We start from the raw sequence: 26,756 nt of genomic DNA, 5'->3' as shown, positions 1-26,756 counted from the left end.
ACAAGTGCTCAGGGTTCCCCATCCACTTCACCCTCCATTCAGTACAGTCACAGACCACTGGGAAAGAGGGTGGGTTAATCTCCACTTTGGTACAAATTTATCACATTTCCCTCCCGTCTTATTCCTTCTCACTCAAAGATAAAATCCAACAACTCTCTTGGGTCAAATTGGACATGCAAAAACATACTAGTTACAATTGCTAGGAAAGCAGGAAAGCTCATTAGTCAGGTGAGTGATCCTTTATGGTTCAAAATAGCCTGGCTTCTAGGAGCCCACAATTGCTGTGGTTATTGTTTGCAAGCAGGAACAGTGAACAACCACAACGATTATCATGACTAAACCCTACCCTCACTTCAAAGTCCTATGAACAAAGAACAAAGAAAAGTACAACACAGGAACAGGCCCTTTGGCCCTCCAAGCCTATGCCGATCATGATGCCCTAACTGAAAACAAAACCTTCTGCCCGTATTCGGTCCATATCCCTCTATTTCCTCCCTATTCATGTACCCATCCAGATGCCTCTTTAAATGTTGCTAATGTGCCTGCTTCCACCACAACCCGCACGTCTCCCTTAAACTTTCCCCCTCTCATCTTGAACCTGTGCCCCCTTGTAATTAACACTTCCACTCTTGGCAAAGCCTCTGACTATCCACCTTGTGTATGCCTCTCATAATTTTATAGACCTCTATCAGTTCTCCCCTCCGCCTCCGTCTTTCCAGCAAAAACAATCCTAGTTTATTCAATCTCTCCTCATAGCCAACATCCTCAAGACCAGGCAACATCCTGGTGAACCTTCTTTGCTCTCGTTCCAAACCTTCCACATTCTTCTGATAATATGGTGACCAGAACTGCACGCAATACTCCAAATGCCGTCTAATCATAGTTTTATAAGCTGCAACATGATTTCCCAACTCCTGTACTCAATGCCCCGGCTGATGAAGGCAAATGATGATGCCATATGTCTTCTTAGTCACTTTGGCCACCTGTGTTGCCACTTTTAGGGAACGGTGGACCTGCACGCCCAGATCCATCAGTATGTTAATGTTCCTAAGGGTTCTGCCATTTACAGTATTCCTCAATGCTCTTCCTCCATCCCAGCTTCTCCATTTCCAACTTCATAATGTTGAGCCCTTTGAACAGTCTGACCTAGGAGCCAAGAGTCCACACTGGGAACAGGGAGACAGCATCCCTTCATCACCAGCTCAACCAAAGGACCCAATTTAAGAGTTAAGGTGACAAATTGTTGAGCTCAGCCACATGGGGGCCGGATTTGGAAGGGCACAATGAGATGTGGGAGCCGAAACAATTCAACCCCAATTTGTGAAATAGTCCAACCTGTGAACTGGAAATATTTTGCAAAAAAAAAAGTCAGCTGTAAATCTGCAACAAGACCTGTAAAGCTGAATTGAAAGCCAGTTCTTTATCCGTTGCATTTTTGCCATTCTCCTCACCTGTGGGACCTGCTCAATATCACGCAGGAAGATCTGTTGGTTCCGTGATACAGATGTTGATCTGTGATAGTCCACCAGCTCATTCAGAGAGTTAAACTTCACGACCCACAGGAAGTATTTCCCTGCACCATCACGCAGTACTTTAAAATGCTGCACATCATTCCCAAACCTGTAAGGAACATAGAAAGGTAAACAATTGTTTTTAAAAAGAACTTCACAAAGTAATTTCACAATACAAACCACATCCAGCTTTGTTAATGACTTTACTCCTTTTCTGCTCTGCTCTCGAAGGCACAGGCCATCGTTCAGCTGGGCAGGTCATCCTGTAGCACATTGGCCAAGTGGCAAATCTTCACACAAGAGATGGTAGCTGCAAGGGTATTTAATCATGGGGAGCATCACAACTGTACTCATTGGCCTGTAGCCACTTCACTCCCTCAAAGTTTCTGGGTTTGATCAGTCCGGCCCAAACATGCCCTACTCCAGTCCTTAGCCAAGAAGCACCAAGCCAAAATATACCTCATTTTACTGCTACTCCAGTTTCAATGTTTCATTGATCAATTCCTCTATTATTGGGGCTTTTATTTCTGAGAAAATTTATGCAATTAAACATTTTCAAATCCAACACAAGTACTGTTCTCACAGTTAGGGGGCAACAGTGAACTACCGTTCCAAACTGCAGGCCCAATGCTCCAAAACCAGATTTGTCAGCAGAAATAACAGATTCAAAACTCCCAGACTTGTGCAGTCAGCTCACAGATTTGAGACAGTGATGTTCCTGGCTCTGCAGGTTGTTCAAGGGAGTCACAATGATGGCGGTTGGAAGAATAATTCAGTTTGAGCCACAGAATACTGTACAATGATCCAAACTCTCACATTAGGGTTAGTTAAAAAGAGATGAAATGAGATGTAACACCAGGACAACTGTATTTTTCCCATTTCCATAAAGTATTGTATCAAAATGAATAAAAGCCCTTGGTCCCAGAAACCTGGCTCTCCGCACATGGAATCTTACAGAAAGACTGAGGCCATTTAATCCACCACACGACTCTTGCTAATTTGCTTTAATCTGTATCTCTGTTCAAGGCCTTCCAATTGTTTCTTAACGGGAGCAACCTTCTAGGAATCCTAATCTGTGAAGAAGAGGAACAAATAGAAGGACTATGCATAATAAACTGTTACCCACCCAATAGTGAAGGATGACAGGGCTGCAGGTTATATTTCCGAGCGGTATATAAGGAGACTTCACTTATCCCAAGATGTTCTCACAGAGTTGTCCCATACCTCCAGGAAAAGCTAAAACTAACTGCATGTGCCAAGAAAATCCAAATTCTATCTTTAATCAGACAACACCATGTGATTGGAGAGAAGTACCCATTTGTATCAAACCCATTCCCACTGAAAGTGGTCCAATCCATTGCCACATCATTGTTCAATAACTGGTCAGAATGAAAGCAGCTGCCCCTTTGCAGAGCTAGAGATAATTGTTAAAATTGTTTTTCAAAGGCACGACAGGATAGATGTCGAGAGGCTGTTGCCCCAGCTTGTACAGTCTAAGGATATGGAATCTGCCATTTAGGAAAAGAGATTAAGAGAAATTCCTTTCCTCCGAGAGTTGTGAATCTCAACCGCAGGGAGCTGCAGATGTTCAGTGATTGAGTACATTCAAGACCAAGATGGCAGGAAAGTGGCATTGAGGTAGATCAGATATGGTTATATTGAAAGATGAGGCAGACTCAAGTGGCCTACTCCTATTGTTCAAATAGAAGACATCCTGCCGATGAGTGTGCATGTGGCGGAGTGGGCTGTGGGCAAGAGGGGGGCTTATCTCTGTTGGCTTGGTCTGCTTCACTGTCTTATCTGATCATTTTTTTTGAAACTTTCACTCAATGGTTGAAAGGGCTCAATTGAACATTCTTATTCTCTTCTTGGACCCTTGATGCCTGTTGATACTCACTTGACTGAGAGCGAGAAGTCTCCAGGTGCACTTTCACTTTCCCGTATGAGGAAGGCTCCATCGTGCCTCTGTTTGCTGAGCAGCTCCTCCGCTTTTGCTCTGGAGATTTTCCCAAAGAACCATCTGTAGAAAGGAAATGGTGGAAAGTCACTTTGGTGCCGAGTTCTAAATGCCAGGGTGAAAGGTGCAAGTACTAACTCTCGCCAAAATTATCACAACTAATCATATTTATACTACAATTGTCCAGGTGCTTCAGAGGCACAATTAAGAGAAACAAATAAGCTAAAGAACAAAGGCATTAGGATAGGTGGCCAGCAGCTTTGAGGTTTTAAGGAACAATTTGAGTAAGGAGAGAGGGAAGTAGAGGGATTTGGGTTCTTAATGCCCAAACATAGAAGATAGAAAAATACAGCACAGAACAGGCCCTTCGGCCCACGATGTTGTGCCGATCCTTTGTCCTAGATTAATCATGGATTATCATAGAATTTACAGTGCAGTAGGAGGCAACCCGGCCCATCGAGTCTGCACCGGCTCCTGGAAAGAGCACCCTACCCAAGGTCAACACCTCCACCCTATCCCGACAACCCAGCAACCCCACCCAACACCAAGGGCAATTTTGGACACTAAGGGCAATTTATCACGGCCAACCCACCTAACCTGCACATCTTTGGAATGTGTGAGGAAACCGGAGCACCCGGAGGAAACCCACGCACACGGGGAGGACGTGCAGACTCCGCATAGACAGTGACCCAAGCCGGAATCGAACCTGGGACCCTGGAGCTGTGAAGCAATTGTGCTATCCACAATGCTACCGTGCTGCCCTTAAGAAAAAATTAATCAACACTATATCATTCTACCGTAATCCATGTACCTATCCAATAGCTGCTTGAAGGTCCCTAATATTTCCGACAACTACTTCCACAGGCAGTGCATTCCATGCCCCCACTACTCTCTGGGTAAAGAACCTACCTCTGACATCCCCCCCTATATCTTCCACCATTCACAAACCATTGTAATGGTTTGTTCCACCCGGGGAAGAAGTCTCTGACTGTCTACTCTATCTATTCCCCTGATCATCTTATAAACCTCCATCAAGTCGCCCCTCATCCTTCTCCGTTCTAATGAGAAAAGACCTAGCATCCTCAACCTTTCCTCACAAGACCTACTCTCCATTCCAGGCAACATCCTGGTAAATCTCCTTTGCACCTTTTCCAAAGCTTCCACATCCTTCCTAAAATGAGGCGACCAGAACTGTACACAGTACTCCAAATGTGGCCTTAACAAAGTTTTGTACAGCTGCATCATCACCTTCAAATTCAATCCCTCTGCCAATGAACGCTCGCACACCATAGGCCTTCTTCACAGCTCTATCCACTCGAGTGGCAACCTTCAAAGATGTATGAACATAGACCCCAAGATCTCTCTGCTCCTCCACATTGCCAAGAACTCTACCGTTAACCCTGTATTCCGCATTCATATTTGTCCTTCCAAAATGGACCACCTCACACCCTTCAGGGCCAAACTCCACCTGCCACTTCTCAGCCCAGCTCTGCATCCCATCCACATCTCTTTGCAGCCGACAACAGCCCTCCTCACCATCCACAACTCCACCAATCTTCGTATCGTCCGCAAATCTGCCAACCCACCCCTCAACTCCCTCATCCAAGTCATCAATGAAAATCACAAACAGCAGAGGACCCAGAACTGATCCCTGCGGTACGCCACTAGTAACTGGGCTCCAGGCTGAATATTTGCCATCCACCAGGACTCCCTGACTTCCATCGGTTAGCCAATTCGCCATCCAACTGGCCAAATTTCCCACTATCCCATGCCTCCTCACTCTCTGAACAAGCCCACCATGGGGAACTTTATCAAATGCCCCACTAAAATCCATGTACACTACATCCACTGCTCTACCCTCATCCACATGCTTGGTCACTTCCTCAAAGAATTCAACAAGACCTGCAAGGCAAGACCTACCCATCACAATTCCGTGCTGACCATCCCCAATCAAGCAGTGTCCTTCCAGATGCCCAGAAATCCCATCCCTCAGTATCCCCGCCACTATTTTGCTCACCACCGAAGAAAGACCATCTGGCCTGCAATTCCCAGGGCCATCCCCAGTCCCTTCCTTGAACAGGGGCACGACATCCGCCACTCTCCAATCCCCTGGTACCACCCCTGTTGACAGTGAGGACAAAAAGATCATTGCCAACGGCTCTGCAATTTCATCTCTTGCCTCCCACAGAACCCTTGGACACATCCAGTCAGGCCCGGGGGACTTGTCTATCCTCAGGTTTTTCAAAATGCCCAACACATCTTCCTTCCTAACAAGTATTTCCTCGAGCTTACCAGTCTGCTTCACACTGTCCTCTCCAACATGGCCCCTCTCATTTGCAAACACAGAAGAAAAGCACTCGTTCAAGACCTCTCCTATCTCTTCAGACTCTATACACAATCTCCCGCCACTGTCCTTCATCGGACCCACCCTCGTTCCAGTCACTCTCATATTTCTCACATATGTGTAAAAGGCCTTGGGGTTTTCCCCGATCCTACCTGACAAAGATTGTTCATGCCCTCTCTTAGCTCTCCTAATCCCCCTCTTCAGTTCCCTCCTGGCTATCCCGTATCCCTCCAGCGCCCTGTCTGAACCTTGTGTCCTCAGCCTTACATAAGTCTCCTTCTTCCTCTTAACAAGACATTCAACCTCTCCTGTCAACCATGGTTCCCTCACTCAACCATCTCTTCCCTGCCTGACAGGGACATATATATCAAGGACACGTAGTAACTGTTCCTTGAACAAGTTCCACATTTCACTTGTGTTCTTCCCTGAAAGCCTATGTTCCCAACTTATGCACTTCAATTCTTGTCTGACAACATCGTATTTACCCTTCCCCCAATTGTAAACCTTGCCCTGTTGCACGCACCTATCCCTCTCCATGACTAAAGTGAAAGTCACAGAATTGTGATCACTATCTCCAAAATCCTCCCCCACTAACAAATCTATCACTTGCCCTGGTTCATTATCAAGTACTAAATCCAATATGGCCTCCCCTCTGGTCGGACAATCTACATACTGTGTTAGAAAAGCTTCCTGGACACACTGCACAAACACCACCCCATCCAAACTATTTGATCTAAAGAGTTTCCACTCAATGTTTGGGAAGTTGAAGTCTACTACCTTGCGACTTCTGCACCTTTCCAAAATCTGTTTCCCAATCTGTTCCTCCACATCTCTGCTACTATTGGGGGGCCTATAGAAAACTCCTAACAAGGTGACTGCTCCTTTCCTATTTCTGACTTCAACCCATACTACCTCAGTAGGCTGATACTCCTCGAACTGCCTTTCTGCAGCTGTTATACTATCTCTAATTAACAATGCCACCTCAACAAAGAACAAAGAACAAAGAAATGTACAGCACAGGAACAGGCCCTTCGGCCCTCCAAGCCCGTGCCGACCATACTGCCCGACTAAACTACAATCTTCTACACTTCCTGGGTCCGTATCCTTCTATTCCCATCCTATTCATATATTTGTCAAGATGCCCCTTAAATGTCCCTATCGTCCCTGCCTCCACTACCTCCTCCGGTAGTGAGTTCCAGGCACCCACTACCCTCTGCGTAAAAAACTTGCCTCGTACATCTACTCTAAACTTTGCCCCTCTCACCTTAAACCTATGCCCCCTAGTAATTGACCCCTCTACCCTGGGGAAAAGCCTCTGACTATCCACTCTGTCTATGCCCCTCATAATTTTGTATACCTCTATCAGGTCGCCCCTCAACCTCCTTCGTTCCAGTGAGAACAAACCGAGTTTATTCAATCGCTCCTCATAGCTTATGCCCTCCATACCAGGCAACATTCTGGTAAATCTCTTCTGCACCCTCTCTAAAGCCTCCACATCCTTCTGGTAGTGTGGCGACCAGAATTGAACACTATACTCCAAGTGTGGCCTAACTAAGGTTCTATACAGCTGCAACATGACTTGCCAATTCTTATACTCAATGCCCCGGCCAATGAAGGCAAGCATGCCGTATGCCTTCTTGACTACCTTCTCCACCTGTGTAGCCCCTTTCAGTGATCTGTGGACCTGTACTCCTAGATCTCTTTGACTTTCAATACTCTTGAGGGTTCTACCATTCACTGTATATTCCCTACCTGCATTAGCCCTTCCAAAATGCATTACCTCACATTTGTCCAGGTTAAACTCCATCTGCCATCTCTCCGCCCAAGTCTCCAGACAATCTAAATCCTGCTGTATCCTCAGACAGTCCTCATCGCTATCCGCAATTCCACCAACCTTTGTGTCGTCTGCAAACTTACTAATCAGACCAGTTACATTTTCCTCCAAATCATTTATATATACTACAAAGAGCAAAGGTCCCAGCACTGATCCCTGTGGAACACCACTGGTCACAGCCCTCCAATTAGAAAAGCATCCCTCCATTGCTACCCTCTGCCTTCTATGGCCTAGCCAGTTCTGTATCCACCTTGCCAGTTCACCCCTGATCCCGTGTGACTTCACCTTTTGTACTAGTCTACCATGAGGGACCTTGTCAAAGGCCTTACTGAAGTCCATATAGACAACATCTACTGCCCTACCTGCATCAATCATCTTAGTGACCTCCTCGAAAAACTCTATCAAGTTAGTGAGACACGACCTCCCCTTCACAAAACCGTGCTGCCTCTCACTAATACGTCCATTTGCTTCCAAATGGGAGTAGATCCTGTCTCGAAGAATTCTCTCCAGTAATTTCCCTACCACTGAAGTAAGGCTCACCGGCCTGTAGTTCCCGGGATTATCCCTGCCACCCTTCTTAAACAGAGGAACAACATTGGCTATTCTCCAGTCCTCCGGGACATCCCCTGAAGACAGCGAGGATCCAAAGATTTCTGTCAAGGCCTCAGCAATTTCCTCTCCAGCCTCCTTCAGTATTCTGGGGTAGATCCCATCCGGCCCTGGGGACTTATCTACCTTAATATTTTTTAAGACACCCAACACCTCGTCTTTTTGGATCACAATGTGACCCAGGCTATCTACACCCCCTTCTCCAGACTCAACATCTACCAATTCCTTCTCTTTGGTGAATACTGATGCAAAGTATTCATTTAGTACCTCGCCCATTTCCTCTGGCTCCACACATAGATTCCCTTGCCTATCCTTCAGTGGGCCAACCCTTTCCCTGGCTACCCTCTTGCTTTTTATGTAAGTGTAAAAAGCCTTGGGATTTTCCTTAACCCTATTTGCCAATGACTTTTCATGACCCCTTCTAGCCCTCCTGACTCCCTGCTTAAGTTCCTTCCTACTTTCCTTATATGCCACACAGGCTTCGTCTGTTCCCAGCCTTTTAGCCCTGACAAATGCCTCCTTTTTCTTTTTGACGAGGCCTACAATATCATTCGTCATCCAAGGTTCATGGTTTTTACCACCCACTCTTTTACCACCCACCCTAATCTTATTGAAACATCTATAACCAGGGACCTCCAACAACCATTTCTGCCCCTCTTCTATCCAAGTTTCCGTGATGGCCACCACATCGCAGTCCCAAGTACCGATCCATGCCTTAAGTTCACCCACCTTATACCTGATGCTTCTTGTGTTGAAGTATACACACTTCAACCCATCTCCGTGCCTGCAAGTACTCTCCTTTGTCAGTGTTCCCTTCCCCACTGCCTCACTACACGCTTTGGCATCCTGAATATCGGCTACCTTAGTTGCTGGACTACAAATGCGGTTCCCATTCCCCTGCCAAATTAGTTAAAACCCTCCCGAAGAGTACTAGAAAACCTCCCTCCCAGGATATTGGTGCCCCTCTGGTTCAGACGCAATCCGTCCTGCTTGTACAGGTCCCACCTTCCCCAGAATGCGCTCCAATTATCCAAATACCTGAAACCCTCCCTCCTACACCATTCCTGCAGCTACGTGTTCAACTGCACTCTCTCCCTATTCCTCGCCTCGCTATCATGTGGCACCGGCAACAAACCAGAGATGACAACTCTGTCTGTTCTGGCTTTTAACTTCCAGCCTAACTCCCTAAACTTGTTTATTACCTCCACACCCCTTTTCCTACCTACGTCATTGGTACCAATGTGCACCACGACTTCTGGCTGCTCACCCTCCCCTTAAGGATCCTGAAGACACGATCCAAGATACCTCTGGCCCTGGCATCCGGGAGGCAACATACCTTCCGGAGTCTCGCTCGCGACCACAGAATCTCCTATCTATTCCCCTAACCATTAAATCTCCTTCTACTATTGCTTTTCTATTCTTCCCCCTTCCCTTCTGAGCCCCAGAGCCAGACTCAGTACCAGAGACCTGGCCGCTGGGGCCTTCCCCCGGTAGGTCATCCCCCCCAACAGCATCCAAAACGGTATACTTGTTTTGAAGGGGAACGGCCACGAGGGATCCCTGCACTCTCTGCCTGTTTGTTTTCTTTCCCCTGACTGTAACCCAGCTACTCTTGTCCTGTACCTTGGGTGTTGTTACCTCCCTGTAACTCTTCTCTATCACCCCCTCTGCCTCCCGGATGATCCGAAGTTCATCCAGCTCCAGTTCCCTAACACGGTCTCCGAGGAGCTGCAGCTGGGTGCACTTCCCACAGGTATAGTCAGCGGGGGCACCGGTGGTATCCCTCACCACCCACATCCTACAGGAGGAGCATGCAACTGGCCTAGCCTCCATCCCCTCTTACCTTACAGAATATAACTGCCCTGTGGACCTACTGGACCTCCGCCCTTGCTCCCAATCAGCTGCACTCTCTGTAAACCCCTGGCTCCCTTCTCGCTCTTTGCGGAAATGTAGGAAACAAAATGAAAGGAGCACCTTACTCCCTCCTCACCTAACTCACTCAGTCACCAAACTCTCACTATAGCACTCAAATGCACCAAATTCAGCACTCCCTCAGTCACCAAACTCTCACTACAGCACTCAAATGCACCAAATTCAGCACTCAGTGCAAACAAAGTCTGCACTGTAGGTGGATCACTTTTATACTGTGAATCTAGCCTCTGAAAACTGGCCTAACCCAATTAACTAATTAACAAGCTCCAGCTGCAAGTACCTACAAGTAGAACCTTTGTTTAAAGCTAATTGAAAATTCACCTTCTTCTAAATCAAACAGCAACTTTTAAGTTAATTAACTAAATTTAAAAAAGACTAGACTTTAGATAAAAATGAACCCATATACTCCCTCAGTCTCCAAACTCTCACTATAGCACTCAAATGCACCAAATTCAGCACTCAGTGCAAATAGTTGAAGGCATGGTTAATTTTTGAGCAATGAAAATCTGAGAAGATATCTACAAGACACACCTGAGCGACACACCTGAGCAACTCACCAGAACTCCTTTGACAGCACCTAGAGGGCAACAGCAACTAACATAGGCACATCACCAGGTTCCCCTCCAAGCCACATACCATTTTGACTTGGAAATATTCCTTCAATGTAGCTGGGTCGAAGTTTTGGAACTCACTTCCTAACTGCACTATGGATGTAGCTACCAAAGGTGTTCAGGTAAGGTGAATTAACCATGGTTATGTCCCTTTGTGTCCAAAGTTGTGCAGGTTACGGGGATAGAGTGGGGACTGGACACAAGTAATGTGCTGTTTCGCAGGGTCAGTGCAGGCTCGATGGGGCGAATGGCCTCCTTCTGCACTGTAGGGATTCTATATTACAACAAATGTCATAACAAGATTAGAATAGTCAAGTCTAGAGGTAACAAAGGCATTGGATAAGAGTCAACAGTGGATGAGCGGAGGCAGAAAATCAATTTTACTGGACCTGGTCCATCCTACTTTGTGATGGCAACCACCTGCTAACAGGACTCCTCACTCCTTCCACAAACACATTGAATTATCTCTGTTGGCTTGGTCTGCTTCACTGTTCTATCCAATCATTTTTTTTGAAACTCTCACCCAATGGTTGAAAGGGCTCAATTGAACATTTTTTATCTCTGTCCCTGGGATTTGAACCCTTTGCCACAGAGACCAATGTGCCAGGGCTGGTTATGTCAATTCTCCTCAATCTGGATATCAGTTAGTTTCAGCTTGTCTTCAGGCCAAGCACAGTGCATCAACACCATCTGGACGCCAGCCTGCAAGTAGAGTACAGGAACTATTGTATAACCAGCCAACTGATGCCACGTCTCGAACATCTGACCGCCCCACGAAGAATGATGGTTGCCTGTCAGCAAGTTTGAAGCAGTACATGAGAAAATAAAAAAAATGAGTCGACCATTCACAGCTGAGTCCACGCCACCAGATGAGATTGTGACTGATCTTCGATTGAACACCATTTTCCTGAACTAGCCATGTATCCCTTGATCTTTTTATTGATAGAAAACCACAAATCTCAGTCATGAACCTACTCAATGACTGACCTTCTGCAGCCCTCTGGCGCAGAGAATTCCAAGATTCACCACCCTCGGAGTGAAGAAATACCTCCTAAATGACCTGCCCCTTATTCTCAGACAGTGTCCCCTGGGGCTGCCAGCCAAGAACAAGAACAATACAGCACAGGAACAGGCCCTTCGGCCCTCCAAGCCTGTACCGATCATGATGCTAACCTTTGCCAAAACCCTCAGCACTTCCTTGTGTCGTATCATAGAATCATAGAATCTACAGTGCAGAAGGAGGCCATTCGGCCCATTGAGTCTACACCGGCTCTTGGAAAGAGCACCCTACCCAAACCCACACTTCCACCCTATCCCCATAACCCAGTAACCTCACCCAGCACCAAGGGCAATTTTGAACACTAAGGGCAATTTATCGTGGCCAATCCACCCAACCTGCACATCTCTATACCCATCCCATCCATGTGTTTGTCAAGATGCCTTTTGAACGCCGTTCATGTATCTGCTTCCACAATCTCCTCTGGTAACGCGTCCAGGCACTCACCACCCTCTGCGTAAAAAAACTGCCTGCACATCTCCTCTAAACTTTGCCCCACGCTTATTGTAAACCTATGCCCCCTGGTGATTGATTCTTCCACCCTGGGAAAGAGTGCCTGCCCCTCCACTCTATCCATGCCCCTCATAACCGTGTTGACCTCCATCAGGTCACCCCTCAATCTCTGTCTTTCTAATGAAAACAATCCAAGTCTATTCAGCCACTCCAGAGCTAACCCCCTCCCGACCAGGCAACATCCTGGTAAACCTCCTCTGCACCCTTTCCAAAGCCTCCACATCTTTCTGGTAGTTTTGCGCAATATTCCAAGTGCGGTGTTACCAAGGTTCTATACAACTGCAGCATGACTTGCCAGTTTTTATACTCTATGCCCCGTCAAATAGAGCTTTCTTGACTACCTTGTCCACATGTGTTGCCACCTGCAAAGATCTGTGGACCTGCACACCCAGATCTCTCTGACTTTCTATATACCTATGAGTTTTGCCATTTACAGTATATTTCCCCCCCTATGTTAGACCTACCAAAATGCATTTTTCACTTTTGTCTGGATTCAACTCCATTTGCCATTTCTCTGCCCAAGGGGCTTTTCACAGTAACTTCATTGAAGCCTACAATAAGCGATTATTATTATTAAGTCTCCAACCTATCTATGTCCTGTTGTATCTTCTGACAATCCTCAACACTATCTGACAATCCTCAACACTATCTGCCACTCCACCAACCTTGGTGTCATCCGCAAACTTACTAATCAGAGCAGCTACATTTTCCTCCAAATTGTTTACGTACACCACAAACAACAGAGGCCTAAGCACCGATCCTTGTTGAACACCATTAGTCAGAACCTTCCATTCAGAAAAACACCTTTCTACTGCTGCCTTCTGTGACTGAGCCAGTTCTGTATCCATTTTACCACTGGATCTTACCTCTGATCCCGTCTGACTTCACCTTTTGCACCAGTCTGCCATGAAACACCTTGTCAAAGGCTTTTAAGTCCATGTAAACAACATCCACCGCCCTCCCCTCATCAATCATCTTTGTCACCTCCTCAAAAATCTTGATCAAGTTAGTGAGGCACGACCACCCCTTCACAAAATCAGTCTGTCTATCGCTTGTGGGTCCATGTGTTTCCAAATGGGTATAAATCCTGTCCCTGACAATTCTCTCCAATAATTTACGACTATCGACATGAGGCTCACTGGCCTCCTGGTTTCCAGGATTATCCCTGCTACCTTTCTTAAACAGCAGTACCACATGAGCTATTCTCCAGTCCTCTGGGATCTCACCTGTAGCCAATGAGGATACAAAGATGTCAGTCAAGGGGAACATCCTTCCTGCATCTACCCTGTGGAGCCCTGAATTAATTTAATATGTTTGTATGAGATCACTTCTCATTCTTCTAAACTCCAGAGAATAAAGGCCCAGTCTATTTCATCTTTCCTCTTTGGATAATCCCTCCATCCCAGGAATTAATTTAGTGAACCTTTGTTCCAATCCCTCTATAGCCAGTGTATCTTTCCTTAGGTAAGGAAACCAAAACTGCACACCATATTGCAGGTGCGGTCTCATCAAGGCTCTACATAATTGTAGTTAAACAGATTTACTCCTCTATTCAAATCCTCTTGTAATAAGGACCGACATATGATTTGCTTTAATCGCTTGCTGTATCTGCCTGCTAGCTTTCAGTGACTCTGGAACAAGAACACCCTTTGAAGTTCAACACTCTCACCATTTATGAAATACTCTTTATTTGTGCTTTTCCTACCAAAATGGATAACCTCACATTTTTCCATCTGTCAAATTTTTACCTGCTCACTTAGCTTCTCCAAATATTTTAAATATTCAAAGATATTCTGTACGTATATTAAGGGGAAGAGGCCAACCAGGGAAAGTATCGGGCCCATTAGGAATCAAGGGGGCAATGTGTGTGTGGAGCCGGAGGATATTGGTAGGGTGTTAAAAAAGTACTTTGCATCTGTTTTCACTTGGGAGATGTAGGTACAGAATTCAGGGAGAGGAACGGTGAGGTTTGACATAGCAATGAGGAGGCACTGGAGGTTTTGACAGACTGAAAAGCAGACAAAGTCTTCAGGTCCAGGTGAGCTGTAACGCTGGCTGCTGTGGGAGGCAAAGGAAGAAATTACAGGGGCTCTGATCCGAATTTTTAATTCCTCTCTGACCACTGGGGAGGTGCTAGAGGGTTAGAGGACAGCTAATGTGGTTCCAATTTTCAAGACGGGTGGTAGAGACAAACTCGGGATAATTCCTAGTCTCACATCAGTGGTAGGAAAACTATTGGAGAAAACTCTGAAGAATAGAATTAATCCCCACTTGGAGAGGCAAGGTTTGATCAGGGACATTCAGCATGGCTTTGTCAGAAGGAGATCATGTCTGATTGAGGTGTACAAGATTGTGAGGGACATGGACAGGGTGGGTAGGGAACAGCTGTTCCCCTTAGTTGAAGGGTCAGTAACAAAGTTTGTGTAACCTACCTCTTCACTCACCTTGTAAAGGAGCTATGCTCCAAAAGCTAGTGATTCCAAATAAACCTATTGGGACTTTAACCTGGTGTTGTAAGACGTTTTACTGTGCCCACCCTAGTCCAATGTCGGCATCTCCACATCACAAATTCAAGGTGAGGGGGAGGTTTGGGAGGATTTAAGGACAAACCTTTTTACCCAGAGGGTGGTGATGGTCTGGAGTGCACTGCCTGGGAGTGTGGTAGAGGGGGTTGCCTCACATCCGTTAGAAAGTACCTGGATGAGCACTTGACATATCATAACATTCAAGGCTATTGGCCAAGTGCTGGCAAATGGGATTCGGTGGACAGGTCTGGTGTCGGCGCAGTCACGATGGGCCAAAGGGCCCGCTTCTATGCTGTATTATTCTGTGATTCAAACAAATTTGATTGAATTTTTTGAGGTGGCGATCGGGTCGTGCAGTTGATGCAGTTTATATTTCAGCAAAGCTTTTGTTTTTTAAGAAACACATAATTTACAGTGCATAAGGAGGCCATTTGGCCCATCAAATCCACACCGCCCTTGGAAAGAGCACTCTCCACCCTATTCCCGTAACCCAGTAACCCCACCAAACCTTTTTAGACACGAAGAGAAATTTAGCACGGCCAATCCACCTAGCCTGCACATCTTTGGACTGTGGGAGGAAACCGGAGCATCCAGAGGAAAAACTCACGCAGACACGGGGAGGATGTGCAGACTCCGCACAGAAAGCGACACATATTTTTTTAAATATTCATTTATGGGATGTGGGCTTCGCTGGCTGGGCCAGCATTTATTGCCCATCCCTAGTTGCCCTACAGAAGGTGGTGTTGAGCTGCCTTCTTGAACTGCTGCAGGCCATGAGGTGTAGGTGCACCCAGTGCTGTTAGGGGTCCAGTATTTTGACCCAGCGACAGTGAAGGAATGGCGATATATTTCTAAGCCAGGGTGGTGAGTGACTTGGAGGGGAACCTCCATGTGGTGAGATTCACAGGTATCTGCTGCTCTCGACTTCTAGTTGGTAGTGGAAGGTGCTGCCTAAGGAACCATGGTGAGTTCCTGCAGTGCAGCTTGTAGATTGTACACCAAGCTGCCACTGATGGCCGGTGGTGAAGGGATTCAATGTTTGTGGAAGGAGTAGCAATAAAGCGGGCTACTTTGTTCTGGATGGTGTCCAGCATCTTGAGTGTTGTTGGTGATGCATTCATCCAGGCAAGTGGAGAGTGTTCCATTACACTCCGGACTTGCGTCTTGTAGATGGTGGACAGGCGTTGGGGAGTCAGGATTTGAGTTACTCACCATGGCATTCCTAGCCTTCGACCTGCTCTGGTAGTCACAGTATTAACATGGCTAGTCCAGTTCAGTTTCTGATCAATGGTAACCCCAAGGATGTTGATTGTGGGGCATTCAGCGTTGGTAATGTCATTGTACGTCAAGGAGATGGTCTCATAGAAACCTATAACATTCTAACAGGACTGGACAGGGTAGATGAAGGAAGGATGTTCCCGATGGTGGGTGTATCCAGAACCAGGGGTCACAGTCTGAGGATACAGGGGAGATCATTTAGGACAGAGATGAGGAGAAATTTCTTCACCCAGAGAGTGGTGAGCCTGTGGAGTTTGTTACCACAGGAAGTAGAGGAGTCCAAAACATTGTATGATTTCAAGAAGCAATTAGATATAGCACTGAGGGCAAAGGGGATCAAAGGATATGGGGAAAAGTGGGATTAGGCTATTGAGTTGGATGATCAGCCATGATCACAATGAATGGCGGAGCGGGCTTGAAGGGCCGAATGGCCTCCTTCTGCTCCTATTTTCTCTATATTTCCACGGCCATTGCTTGGCACTTGTATCTTGCCACTGGTCAGCCCAAGCCAGGATATTTTCCAGGTCCTGCTGCATTTGAAAATGGACTTCATTGTCTGAGGAGTCGCGAATGGTGCTGAACATTGTACAGTCATCGGCGAACATCCCCACTTCAGATCCCATGGTGGAAGGAAGGTCATTGATGAAGCAGCTGAAGATGGTTGGGCCTCAGACATTACCCTGAGGAACTTCTGCAGTGATGTCCTGGAGCCGAGATGATTGACCTCAACCACCACAACCATCTTCCTTTGTGCCAGGCATGACTCCAACCAGCTTTTCCCCGATTCCCATCCACTGAAATTTTGCTAGGGCTCCTCGATGCCATACTCAGTCAAATGCTGCCTTGAATACCTCTGGCATTCAGCTCTTTTGTCCATGTTTTAACCATGTCATGAAGTCAGCAGCGGTTAGGGGCACAGTGGTTCGCACTGCTGCCTCACAGCTCCAGGGCCAGGTTCAATTCCACCTTGGGTGATTGTCTGTGTGGAGTTTGCACTTTCTCCCTGTGTCTGCGTAGGTTTCCTCCAGGTGCTCTGGTTTCTTCTCACAGTCCAAAGGTGTGGTGATGTGAATTAGCCATGCTAAATTGCCCCTTAGTGTCCAAAAGTTTAGATGGGGTTACTGGGTTATGGGGGTAGGATGAAGGCATGGGCTTAAGTAGGGTGCTCTTTCTAAGGGTCGGTGCAGGTGCGATGGGCTGAATGGCCTCCCTCTGCACTGTAAATTCTATGATTATATGAGTAACCTCAGCGGAATCCAAACTCAGCGTCCGTGAGCAGGTTATTTTTAGATGTGCCTGGCATGCTCTCCTGCACTCTTCATTGAACCAGGGTTAATCCCCCAGGATCAGGCTGGATCTCTTATTGTTTGTGAAATATATAAACAATATAGATGACAATATTGGGGGGGGGTTTAATGATAAGTAAGTTTAGGGATGGCATGAAGATTGGCAGGGTGGTTAATAGTGAGGAAGATGGTCTTAGGTTGCAAGAATATATTGATGGGTTGGTCAGACAGCAGATCAGTGGCAGCTGGAATTTAACTTTGAAAAGTATGAGGTGAAGCACTTGAGAAGGAGCAACAAGATGCAGGGATGTACTTCTGAGGCTATATAAGGCTCTGGTCAGACCCCATAAGGAGCATTGTGAGCAGTTTTGGGCCTCGTATCTAAGGAAGGATTCAGAGGAGGTTCACAAGTATGATCCCTGGAATTGTCGTATAACGTTGAGGACTCTGGGTCTGTACTCGTTGGAATGATGAGGGAGAATCTTATTGAAACTTACAGGATACTGTGAGGCCTGGATAGAGTGGATGTGGAAAGGATGTTTCCACTTAATTACGGGAAAATCTAGCAGGAGAGGACACAATCTCAGACTAAAGGGAAGATCCTTTAATACAGAGATGAGGAGTAATATGTCAGAGGGTGGTGAATCTGTGGAACTCTTTGCCGCAGAAGGCTGTGGAGGCCAAATCACTGAGTGTCTTTAAGACAGAGATAGATAGGTTCTTGATCAATAAAGCGATCAGGGGTTATGGGGAGAAGACAGGAGAATGGGGATGAGAAAAATATCAGCCATGATTGAATGGCAGAGCAGACTCTATGGGCTGAGTGGCCTAATTCTGCTCCTCTATCTTATGGTCTTATAAGGGAGTACTCAATGAATGGCAGGACACTAGAAAGCTCAGAGGAACATCGGAATCTTGGGTGCTTGTGCACAGACCTCTGAAGGCAGGATAGGTTAACAGGGTAGTTAGGAAGGCATATGGGACACTTGCCTTTATCAGTTGTGGCATAGATTATAAGAGCGGATTGTTTTCTTTAGAGCAGAGAAGGTTGAGAGGTGACCTGATTGAGGTGTATAAGATTATGAGACGCATGGACAGGGTGGATAGGAAGCAGCTGTCCCCCTTAGTTGAAGAGTCAATAATAATAATTTTTATTAGTGTCACAAGTAGGCTTAAATTAATACTGCAATTAAGTTACTGTGAAAATCCCCTGGTCGCCACAGTGCGGGTATACAGAGGGGGAATTCAAAATGTCCAAATCACCTAACAGCGCATCTTTGGGACATGTGGGAGGAAACAGGAGCACCCAGAGGAAACCCATGCAGACACAGGGAGAGCGTGCAGACTCTGCACAGACAGTGTCCCAAGCCAGGAATCGAACCTGGGGGCCTGATCATCAAGCCTGGGGGATTTATCTACTTTAAGTCTCATTAGTTTATCTGGTATTTATTCTACTAATATTAATATCGCAGTTCATCACTTACATTAGTCCCTTGATTCCCCATTTATATGGGAGGATTTTAGTATTTTCCTCCTTGAAGTGTGATGAATGTAAGAAATTGTTTTTTTTCCAGTAGTTATTAAAACCTGGGTTACAATGCATACAGACAGAATGAGGGCTAGAGTGTTGATTAAGGTGTCATAAAAGTGAGATAATCATTGATTTGCAGGTGAAGTCGTCTCATAATAAATCTTAGGAACCATTTACTTGTTTTCAGATAGCTAGCTGATGGAATATTGTTGGACCTTTGGGGTGTAGATAAGTTATGAGGGGGATTGTGTTTGGTCCTGGCTAAATAAGTCAATGGAAATCTTGTAAGACAAGACAAAAGGATGCCTTATTCTTTGGTACAGATGGTGAAGTTAATGGGAGGAGTCAGGTCTGTCTGAAGAGTCAATAGGTCCTATACTCTGAACAGACCTGTTTAAGTTTGGTGCTGAAAGATGCTCGCTCCAAAAATTCTGCACAGAGAAAAGCAAGTAAAATCCTGGTTGTTAACTTCATTCATGAGTGCTATTTAATGTATATTGGTTTGCTTAATTGAAATATAGTGGAATTTAGGAAGTTTGTTTTTCTTTTACTTAAGAACAGTTGTAATTGTTAACTATAAAGCTATTTCTTTGTTTTAATGTGGTTAATTCTGTGATTAAATTAATGTTTATTTTCACATAAAAAGATACCAATTGGTCACAGGTATACAAATTAAAAATAGTTGGGTTCTCGTATGGGACCATAACAGAAGACAAACATAGAATTTACAGTGCAGAAGGAGGCCATTTGGCCCATCGAGTCTGCACCAGCCCTTGGAAAGAGCACCCTACCTAAGCCCACACCCTCCACTCTATCCCTGCAACCCCATCTAATCTTTTTTGGACACTAAGGGCAATTCACTTGAGGAAAGAGCAGTGCTCCGAAAGCTAGTGATTTGAAACAAACCTGTTGGACTTTAACCTGGTGTTGTAAGACTTCTTGCTGTGCTCACCCTCGTCCAATGTCGGCATCTCAACACCATAATATCCAGGCAGTCCATTAGCTGGTTAATTTAACCAGGTTACTGAGCACCTTTAGGGCTCATTAATCAACGCATTAACAGAGGGTGGAATCAGGTATACTGCGCCAGCCCCACAGTGGACTAAACTGCCCATGCTCACGCAGTGAATGGCCACTACCAGAGTGCTGTGAAACTGTACCAGTGAATAACCTTCATTAGAACCAGAGAGTCAATAAGAACGATGGGGGAGGGAAGTATAATAAAACAATGAATAACTCCCATTCTTATTAATACAGCCAAGGCTCAGCTTACTACGTGAGCCGACACAGGACTTCAGCTACTGGGGGAGTAAAGCATTACCTTCAACTGGGACAACTGGTTACTTTAGGGATCCATGTGAAAAAGGTTGAACTTTTAAAAAAAAAAACTGTTTAGATCGTAACTGAAGCGGACAATATTAATTATTTTTCTTTAATTTAGATTACCCAATTGTTTTTTCCAATTAAGGGGTAATTTAGCATGGTCAATCCACCTACTCTGCACATCTTTGGGTTGTGGGGGTGAGACTCACGCAGACACGGGGAAAACGTGCAAACTCCACACAGACAGTGACCTGGGGCCGGGATCAAACCCTGGTCTTGGAGCCGTGGGGCAGCAGTGCGAACCATTGTGCCATCGTGCTACCCTGACAATATTAATTCTTAAGCATTTCCTGGAAATAATGTAAGAGCAGAAGCACATGGTTGGTGTCGAGGAAGGAGAGGGGTATTAGCAGCGTGGCCACCATCTTATTGCTGCCTTGCACTGTGCTTAAGTGGCAGCACTCTTGCCTCAGAGTCAAAAGCTTGTGGTTCAACTTGGTTTGTGCACAAAATGTAGGCTGAAATTCCAGTGCAACGCTGAAGGAATGTGGCACTGTCGGAAGTCTTGCTTTTTAGAGAAGGCACTAAATCGGGCCTGCATTTTGAAGTGGTTCCATAACACCGTGTCGTCATAAACAAGGCCTAGTTTTCAGGCCTATTGTCCACAGTTCCTGATATCTCATCAACTGATAGTCACTCCTACTTCAGATGCATTGGCCTATTGTTCACAGTTCCTATAACCCATCAAGCAATCATCGCTCCTCCCAAGGCGGGCTCACGTGCCCTGTCAACAGGTCATCAGCCAGACCATTGGGCGCTGAGACTCTGCCTCCTGAGACTCCATTGGCCGAAGGCCAAGGGCAGGTGGAGAAAGGAGGTGGGTGGTGACAGGGGGATAAAAAGATAGGCACTTTCCAGACATTTGGAGAGAAAGGGCTGGAAGCTAAGACTGGAAGCAAAAGACTCAAAGCAAAAGACTAAAGTAAAAGACTCGAAGCTTGGTGTGTGAGGTGACCTTGACCAGGCCAGAAGGAAGGAAGCAAGCAAGGAACAGCCAGCGAGAATCACCTTTGCAGAGATGAACCAGAGGGACTCAGGGATCGGATCTGCAGCTTACCAAATCACCAGTCGACTCCTGAGTGTTTCTTGTATGTGTAGTGGGTAATTTATGGGTTAACTATATTTAATAAAGTGTGTTGCATTATATCTGTGTCCTACTTTGTTCTCCTCATAAATAAAGGCACCTGGGTAAACTTCAGTCAATACTTATCTTTTAATCGACAATGCAAATCTAATCACAAATCTTCATGAATTGGCTGCCATATTTCTACATTACAACAGTGACTACATTTCAAAATTACTTCATTGGTGGGTGTGAAAATCCATCTGCTGCTAGGGTCACTTCTGTAAAATATCTCTTCACCTTTTTTATTCAGAGTGATAAAACTTCTGCCCAAAATATTAACCCATCTCTTCCAGATGTGGATGAGTCGGTCGGTGTACTTATAGTTTTTAAATTAAGAAATGTGGGATGAAATGGGGCTGATGGAATTAGCCAGCAAAGAAGGGCAGTGCTGATGAAAGAATCACTGACTGTTCAAATTGAAGATTCTCCAACTTCAAACATGAACTCTAACGTCTCGCATGTCCTATCAGTTTAAAAATGATTTTCATCCATAAAACGGAATGGCAACCCTTAATTTTGAGTCTAGAATTCAAAAGCAGTACTTGAACCGAATTAGAGTTGGGAGTATTGTGCATTTGGAGATCCCATTACAAAGATGTTACTGGGGATGTGGGGTTACAGTGATGAAGAAACTTTCTCCCATTTGAACTCAGCAGGTTCAGAGTTTGTCTGATTGAGAGGTCTTGAAGATTATGAAGGATAATAATAGGGCAAATGATGATGGAATGTTTTCGCTGGTCAACAGTAATGTTTTATGATACAACAGTGATTTTTCTCGGGACTTCCGGTGGTGGCTATGAGGAAGTAGGTCGCACATGTGGTGGCTCCCGTTTCGGGCGGACTTTTGGACCTTTTCCCCCGACATTTTGCGCTTTTGAGCGAGGAAATGGAAAGCAATAGTACTCAGGCACAGGACCCATACAGAATTGTATGGACCCAAGACGTGTAGCCACCTGGGATGGCCACTTCCCGATGAAAAAATGGACACTTTGCAAAGATTGCAGGGAAAATGGACAATACTGAGAAAGTAAGCAGGTGCAGGGTTTGTCTGTTGATTGGAGCCGCAGCTCCCAGACAAGACCGATACTGCAAAACCATTACCATACTAATGAGCCATCCCCGGGGACAAAAGAGTAACATTTAAGTAAACGATACCAAGGCAGACACCCCGGCGCCATAGGAGACCAGAACAAAGCAGGCCAACGGCCATCTAGGACACGCCCAGCCATCAGGGCACTCTATTGGAGGAAATCGACAGGAACGATTGGAAAACGGCTCAATTAATTGGGGCCAAGTTCAAGGCCCGACCAAAAGCGCGCAAAGCCCCTTTTGGGTATAAGAAGGATCCCCCAATAGAGAATCGCTCTCTTGTGGCTCCGGCTCTCACCAAGGAGAGACCTGCCCAACAGCAACAACAGAACAATTAAGTCCAAGGTCAACGTACGCTACGGGACAGATGCTCTTAGCTGTTATTCCATACCATTGCGACCCCAGCAGCCTCAGAACCGAACAACGGCCATTGTTCCTCTGACTGATTGGGCACCCGAAGCGAAGTATAGGCTTTAGCAGTTGTAGAGTTTAGTTTGTAGAGTTTTCTGCATGAGTATATTTGACTGTGTGTGTAAATAAATGAGCATTGAGTTTGAACTTACTAACTGGTGTATCGAGTCTTTGATCAGTATTCCGTTTTGAACCTTGTGGAGGTATCGAAAGAGACCTGGCGACTCTAGAGCAAAACGTAATTAAAATTAAGGAAGGCGACCATATTGGCCGCCAGCTTCAGAGCCAAATTAAGAGAAACACAATTAGCAACATTTACTGGCGACATCTGATGGGACTCAACTTAGAAGTGGCCTAGTCACTCCGAGAGAACCCAAATTTGAATTGGAATCCAATTAGAAACAGAAAAACCACAAGTGTAAGAACAACACTGATCAAACCTCCGAGATTCGGAAGTGTGTTAATGCATGCGTACCAACAGGGATACAAGGTAAACCGGAGAGATTTTGTTTGCGTAAAACTGTCGGGAGTTTTGTAGGGCGGAAATTAGCATAAGCCATACCCGTGTTTACATCACCACTTTATCACCCCCTGTTCCAAATTCAGTAGAGAACCCAGATAGAGAAAATGGCAATGAACCGCCTTATGAACCCCCAGGAATTCGAGGTCACAGCGACCAGTAGAGTAGGACAGTGTCCCGTATGGGAAGAAGAGATCAGAAAATATCTCAAAGGGAAAGGATGGCCCCTTGGAGCGAATTCTGCGTGAATGACGAAAACAGGTCCCGGGAGTATAGGACATACTTGGTGGGAGAACCTATCAGAGATCGACAAGAAGAGCTTAGGGAAAGCTCGCAAGCCAATGGCAATCGTGCCCTGCTTGGCACAATTGCGAGGCACAGAGGAGGTCATTAGGACGCTCCGTAGGGAGATAGAGGAGAGAGACTGAAATAGTGAGGGAGATGTGAGTGGGTTTGAGAGAGAGAATAAAGATTTGAGAGAACAGTTAGCAGCGAGGGACAGAGAGGTGGATGATGCCAAGTGGGCACACCAGTCTTGTCTCGCCCAGTTGAGTAGTTTTCAGACCCAATATAATAAGGCCTACCAGGACACGCAACGTGGGGTCTTGGTAAGACAAGAAACCGAGCAACAGGTAGAGAAATTGCAGAAACAGTGCAACGATTTGAAAGCAGCCCTACAAGCGCTCCACACTTCCATGACGGAACAAAGGCAGAGCTCGGTAGATCACGCAATGTGCCAGAAGCAAATTGCAGAATTGCAATCTCTGCTTTCCGACCAGAATGGGTTTCAAAGTACGTTTGGATCCCAATTAAACCAGGAAAACAGCCCTGATTGGCAGGAGTTAAATGAGACTGCCCATAGATACTTACATGTACGCAAGAAAAAACCCAAAAGAGAAAAGCACCCAACCCCCGATTGAACAGCCATGAACCCTGTAACCACACACCGCAGGGCCGCAGCAGACCCTTGAGTCGTGGCAGCCCTTCCCGCCCCACAGAATGTAGGAGGAGGCACACTCCAAGAGATGCACACAGCGATCCTAGATGCGATCGGCTATAACAGAGGAGACCCGGTAGAAGGCCTAAATAAGTGTAGGCAAAAGAAGACAGAGCAGCCCACAGCGTTTGCTGGATGCTTGTGGATACTTTTCACAGCAGTTTTCGGAGAGTTAGCCCGCGCCCATTTGTCCCCAGATAACATGGCCAAATGGACTCGAATCCTAGTCTCTCATGCGACAGACGCAGGACAGAGAGCTTGCGCAAATTATGACCCCTCAGGCGAGGCCCACAACGAGAAATGGGTTTTGAAGCGATTGTCCCGCACTTGGGAACGATCCGTCCAAAGCAAAACCGCATTTGCAAAACACGAGGAAGTGCAGGCAGACACAAATCCAATTAAAGCGCACCAGAACCCCGCATGGGTAAGAGGGCAGGAACAGCCCACCACAGCCAAAGTCCCAGGAATGTTACAACTGTGGGCAATTAGGACACTTTGCACGAGAGTGCAACGCGCTCCAAAAGCAGCAGAGAAACCAACAGACAGGCACCCGAAATAAGAATAGGGCAAAGCCAATCCAAAGCGTTAGCGCCCGTTCAGAGAACATAGACATGAACGGCACCGACTGACGGTGTTCGGACTTCCCAACTTGGGTCTGCGACACCCTTTGGGACAAGTCCGGTAGACCGGTCGTAGCAGGCAAAGTCCGGGGACACCCCGTAGAATTTCTTTGGGACACAGGAGGGTCCCGCACCACACTCAATTCCTCCACAATGTTTCAGTGAGACACGTGGCTCACAACAGACACCATCACACTCAGCGGCGTTACAGGTCATTTACAACAAGGACACATCACAGCCCCTGTAGCGATACAAATAGGGAACATTACAACTAAACACCCCGTAGTTTTGGTCGATCTACCCCAGACAGCTGAACACATCCTAGGAATCGATTTTATGAGCTCCCACAGCCTCTCTTTTGATCCAGTTAATGTGTATGGAGAATGGCAAAGGCAGCACGAGCCTCCGGCACGCTCACAGTTGGAGACTATGAAAACTGCATTAGCTCAGTAGGAGACTTCTGGTTCGACCCTCGAGCCATTAGTCAGGACAAACAGGTTAGGAAAGTCCTGCAGCAATACAAAGCAGCATTTGCACAGCAAAAGCACGATTGTGGCTTGGTAAACATTACAGGTCCTGACCCCAGCCCCCAAAAGCAGTATGGTTTTCCCCAAGAGGCAGAGGGAGAAATCTCAAAAGTAATAGAGTTTGCTTGATCAAGGCGTACTCAGATCAGTAGCCTCCACAAATAACGCACCAATTTGGCCCGTCAGGAAACCCGACGGATCATGGCGGCTGACCATTGATTACCGGGAACGGAACAAAGTAACCCCAGTAGTAGCCATGAGTCCCGAGACCATGCTCAAACAGGTACCCCAGTCAACATTTTTTTTGGTTTTGGACATTAGCAACGGCTTTTGGCCCATTCCATTGGATAAAGCGTGCTCGTACAAATTCGCCTTTACATTCCAGGAACAACAATATACGTGGACGTGCCTTCCACAACTCCCCCTCCATTTTCCACCGACAGCTGGCAAATGGACTAACAAAATTTTCCCGCCCCAATTGTCTGGTCCAGTATGTAGATGACTTGCTACTCCAGACAGACACAAAGGGAGAGCACATTTCGCTTCTCGCCGAACTCCTAGCACTCCTAAAAGAAATTGGATGTAAAGTCAACCCAAGAAGACCCAGATTTTGCAGGAAAAAGTGATTTACTTGGGTACAGTAATCACACATGGTAAACGCAAGATCGAGCAAAAGAGAATTGACTTGATCGTCAAAATGCCCCTTCCCCATAATGTCTCAGCCTTCCGGTCACTTTTAGGGCTGGTTGGCTACTGCCGAAACCATATCAATGGTTTCGCCACAAAAGCAGCGCCCCTATCCGACCTTCTCAAGAAAAAGGCATCTTGGGAATGGCTTCCACAGCACACGGATGTCGTGGATGCTTTAAAAAGAGCCCTCAGCACAGCCTCCGCATTACAGGTCCCAGATCCACTTTCCCCGTACGCAATCGAAGTAGCAAGCACCGACCGAACCGTTTCAGCCGTGCTCCTCCAGGAACGCCATGACCAATTACGCCCTGTGGCATACGCCTCACGCGTGTTAGATCCTGTCGAGCAAGGATTTTCTGCCTGCGAAAGGCACCTGCTTGCAATTTTTTGGGCAGTACAGTACTT

General features: G+C 46.2%; 1 protein-coding gene across 1 annotated transcript in view; it reads right to left on the bottom strand.

Moving 5' to 3' along the window:
* LOC140395322 (growth factor receptor-bound protein 2) overlaps positions 1–26,756 on the bottom strand; it is a 249,769-nt gene that overhangs the window by 5,585 nt on the left and 217,428 nt on the right. The window contains exons 3-4 of the mRNA XM_072482945.1: positions 3,409–3,531; positions 1,452–1,620 (exon numbers count right to left, since the gene is read on the bottom strand). Of these exons, the coding sequence (XP_072339046.1) occupies positions 1,452–1,620; positions 3,409–3,531 (292 nt within the window). The remainder of the gene's footprint in view (positions 1–1,451; positions 1,621–3,408; positions 3,532–26,756) is intronic.

This window comes from Scyliorhinus torazame, chromosome 18 (genome assembly GCF_047496885.1).
Source record: "Scyliorhinus torazame isolate Kashiwa2021f chromosome 18, sScyTor2.1, whole genome shotgun sequence".
In the NCBI taxonomy this organism is placed as follows: Eukaryota; Metazoa; Chordata; class Chondrichthyes; order Carcharhiniformes; family Scyliorhinidae; genus Scyliorhinus; species Scyliorhinus torazame.
The sequence above is the reverse complement of the archived record's forward strand: the minus strand, read 5'-3'. Positions and strand labels throughout refer to the sequence as shown.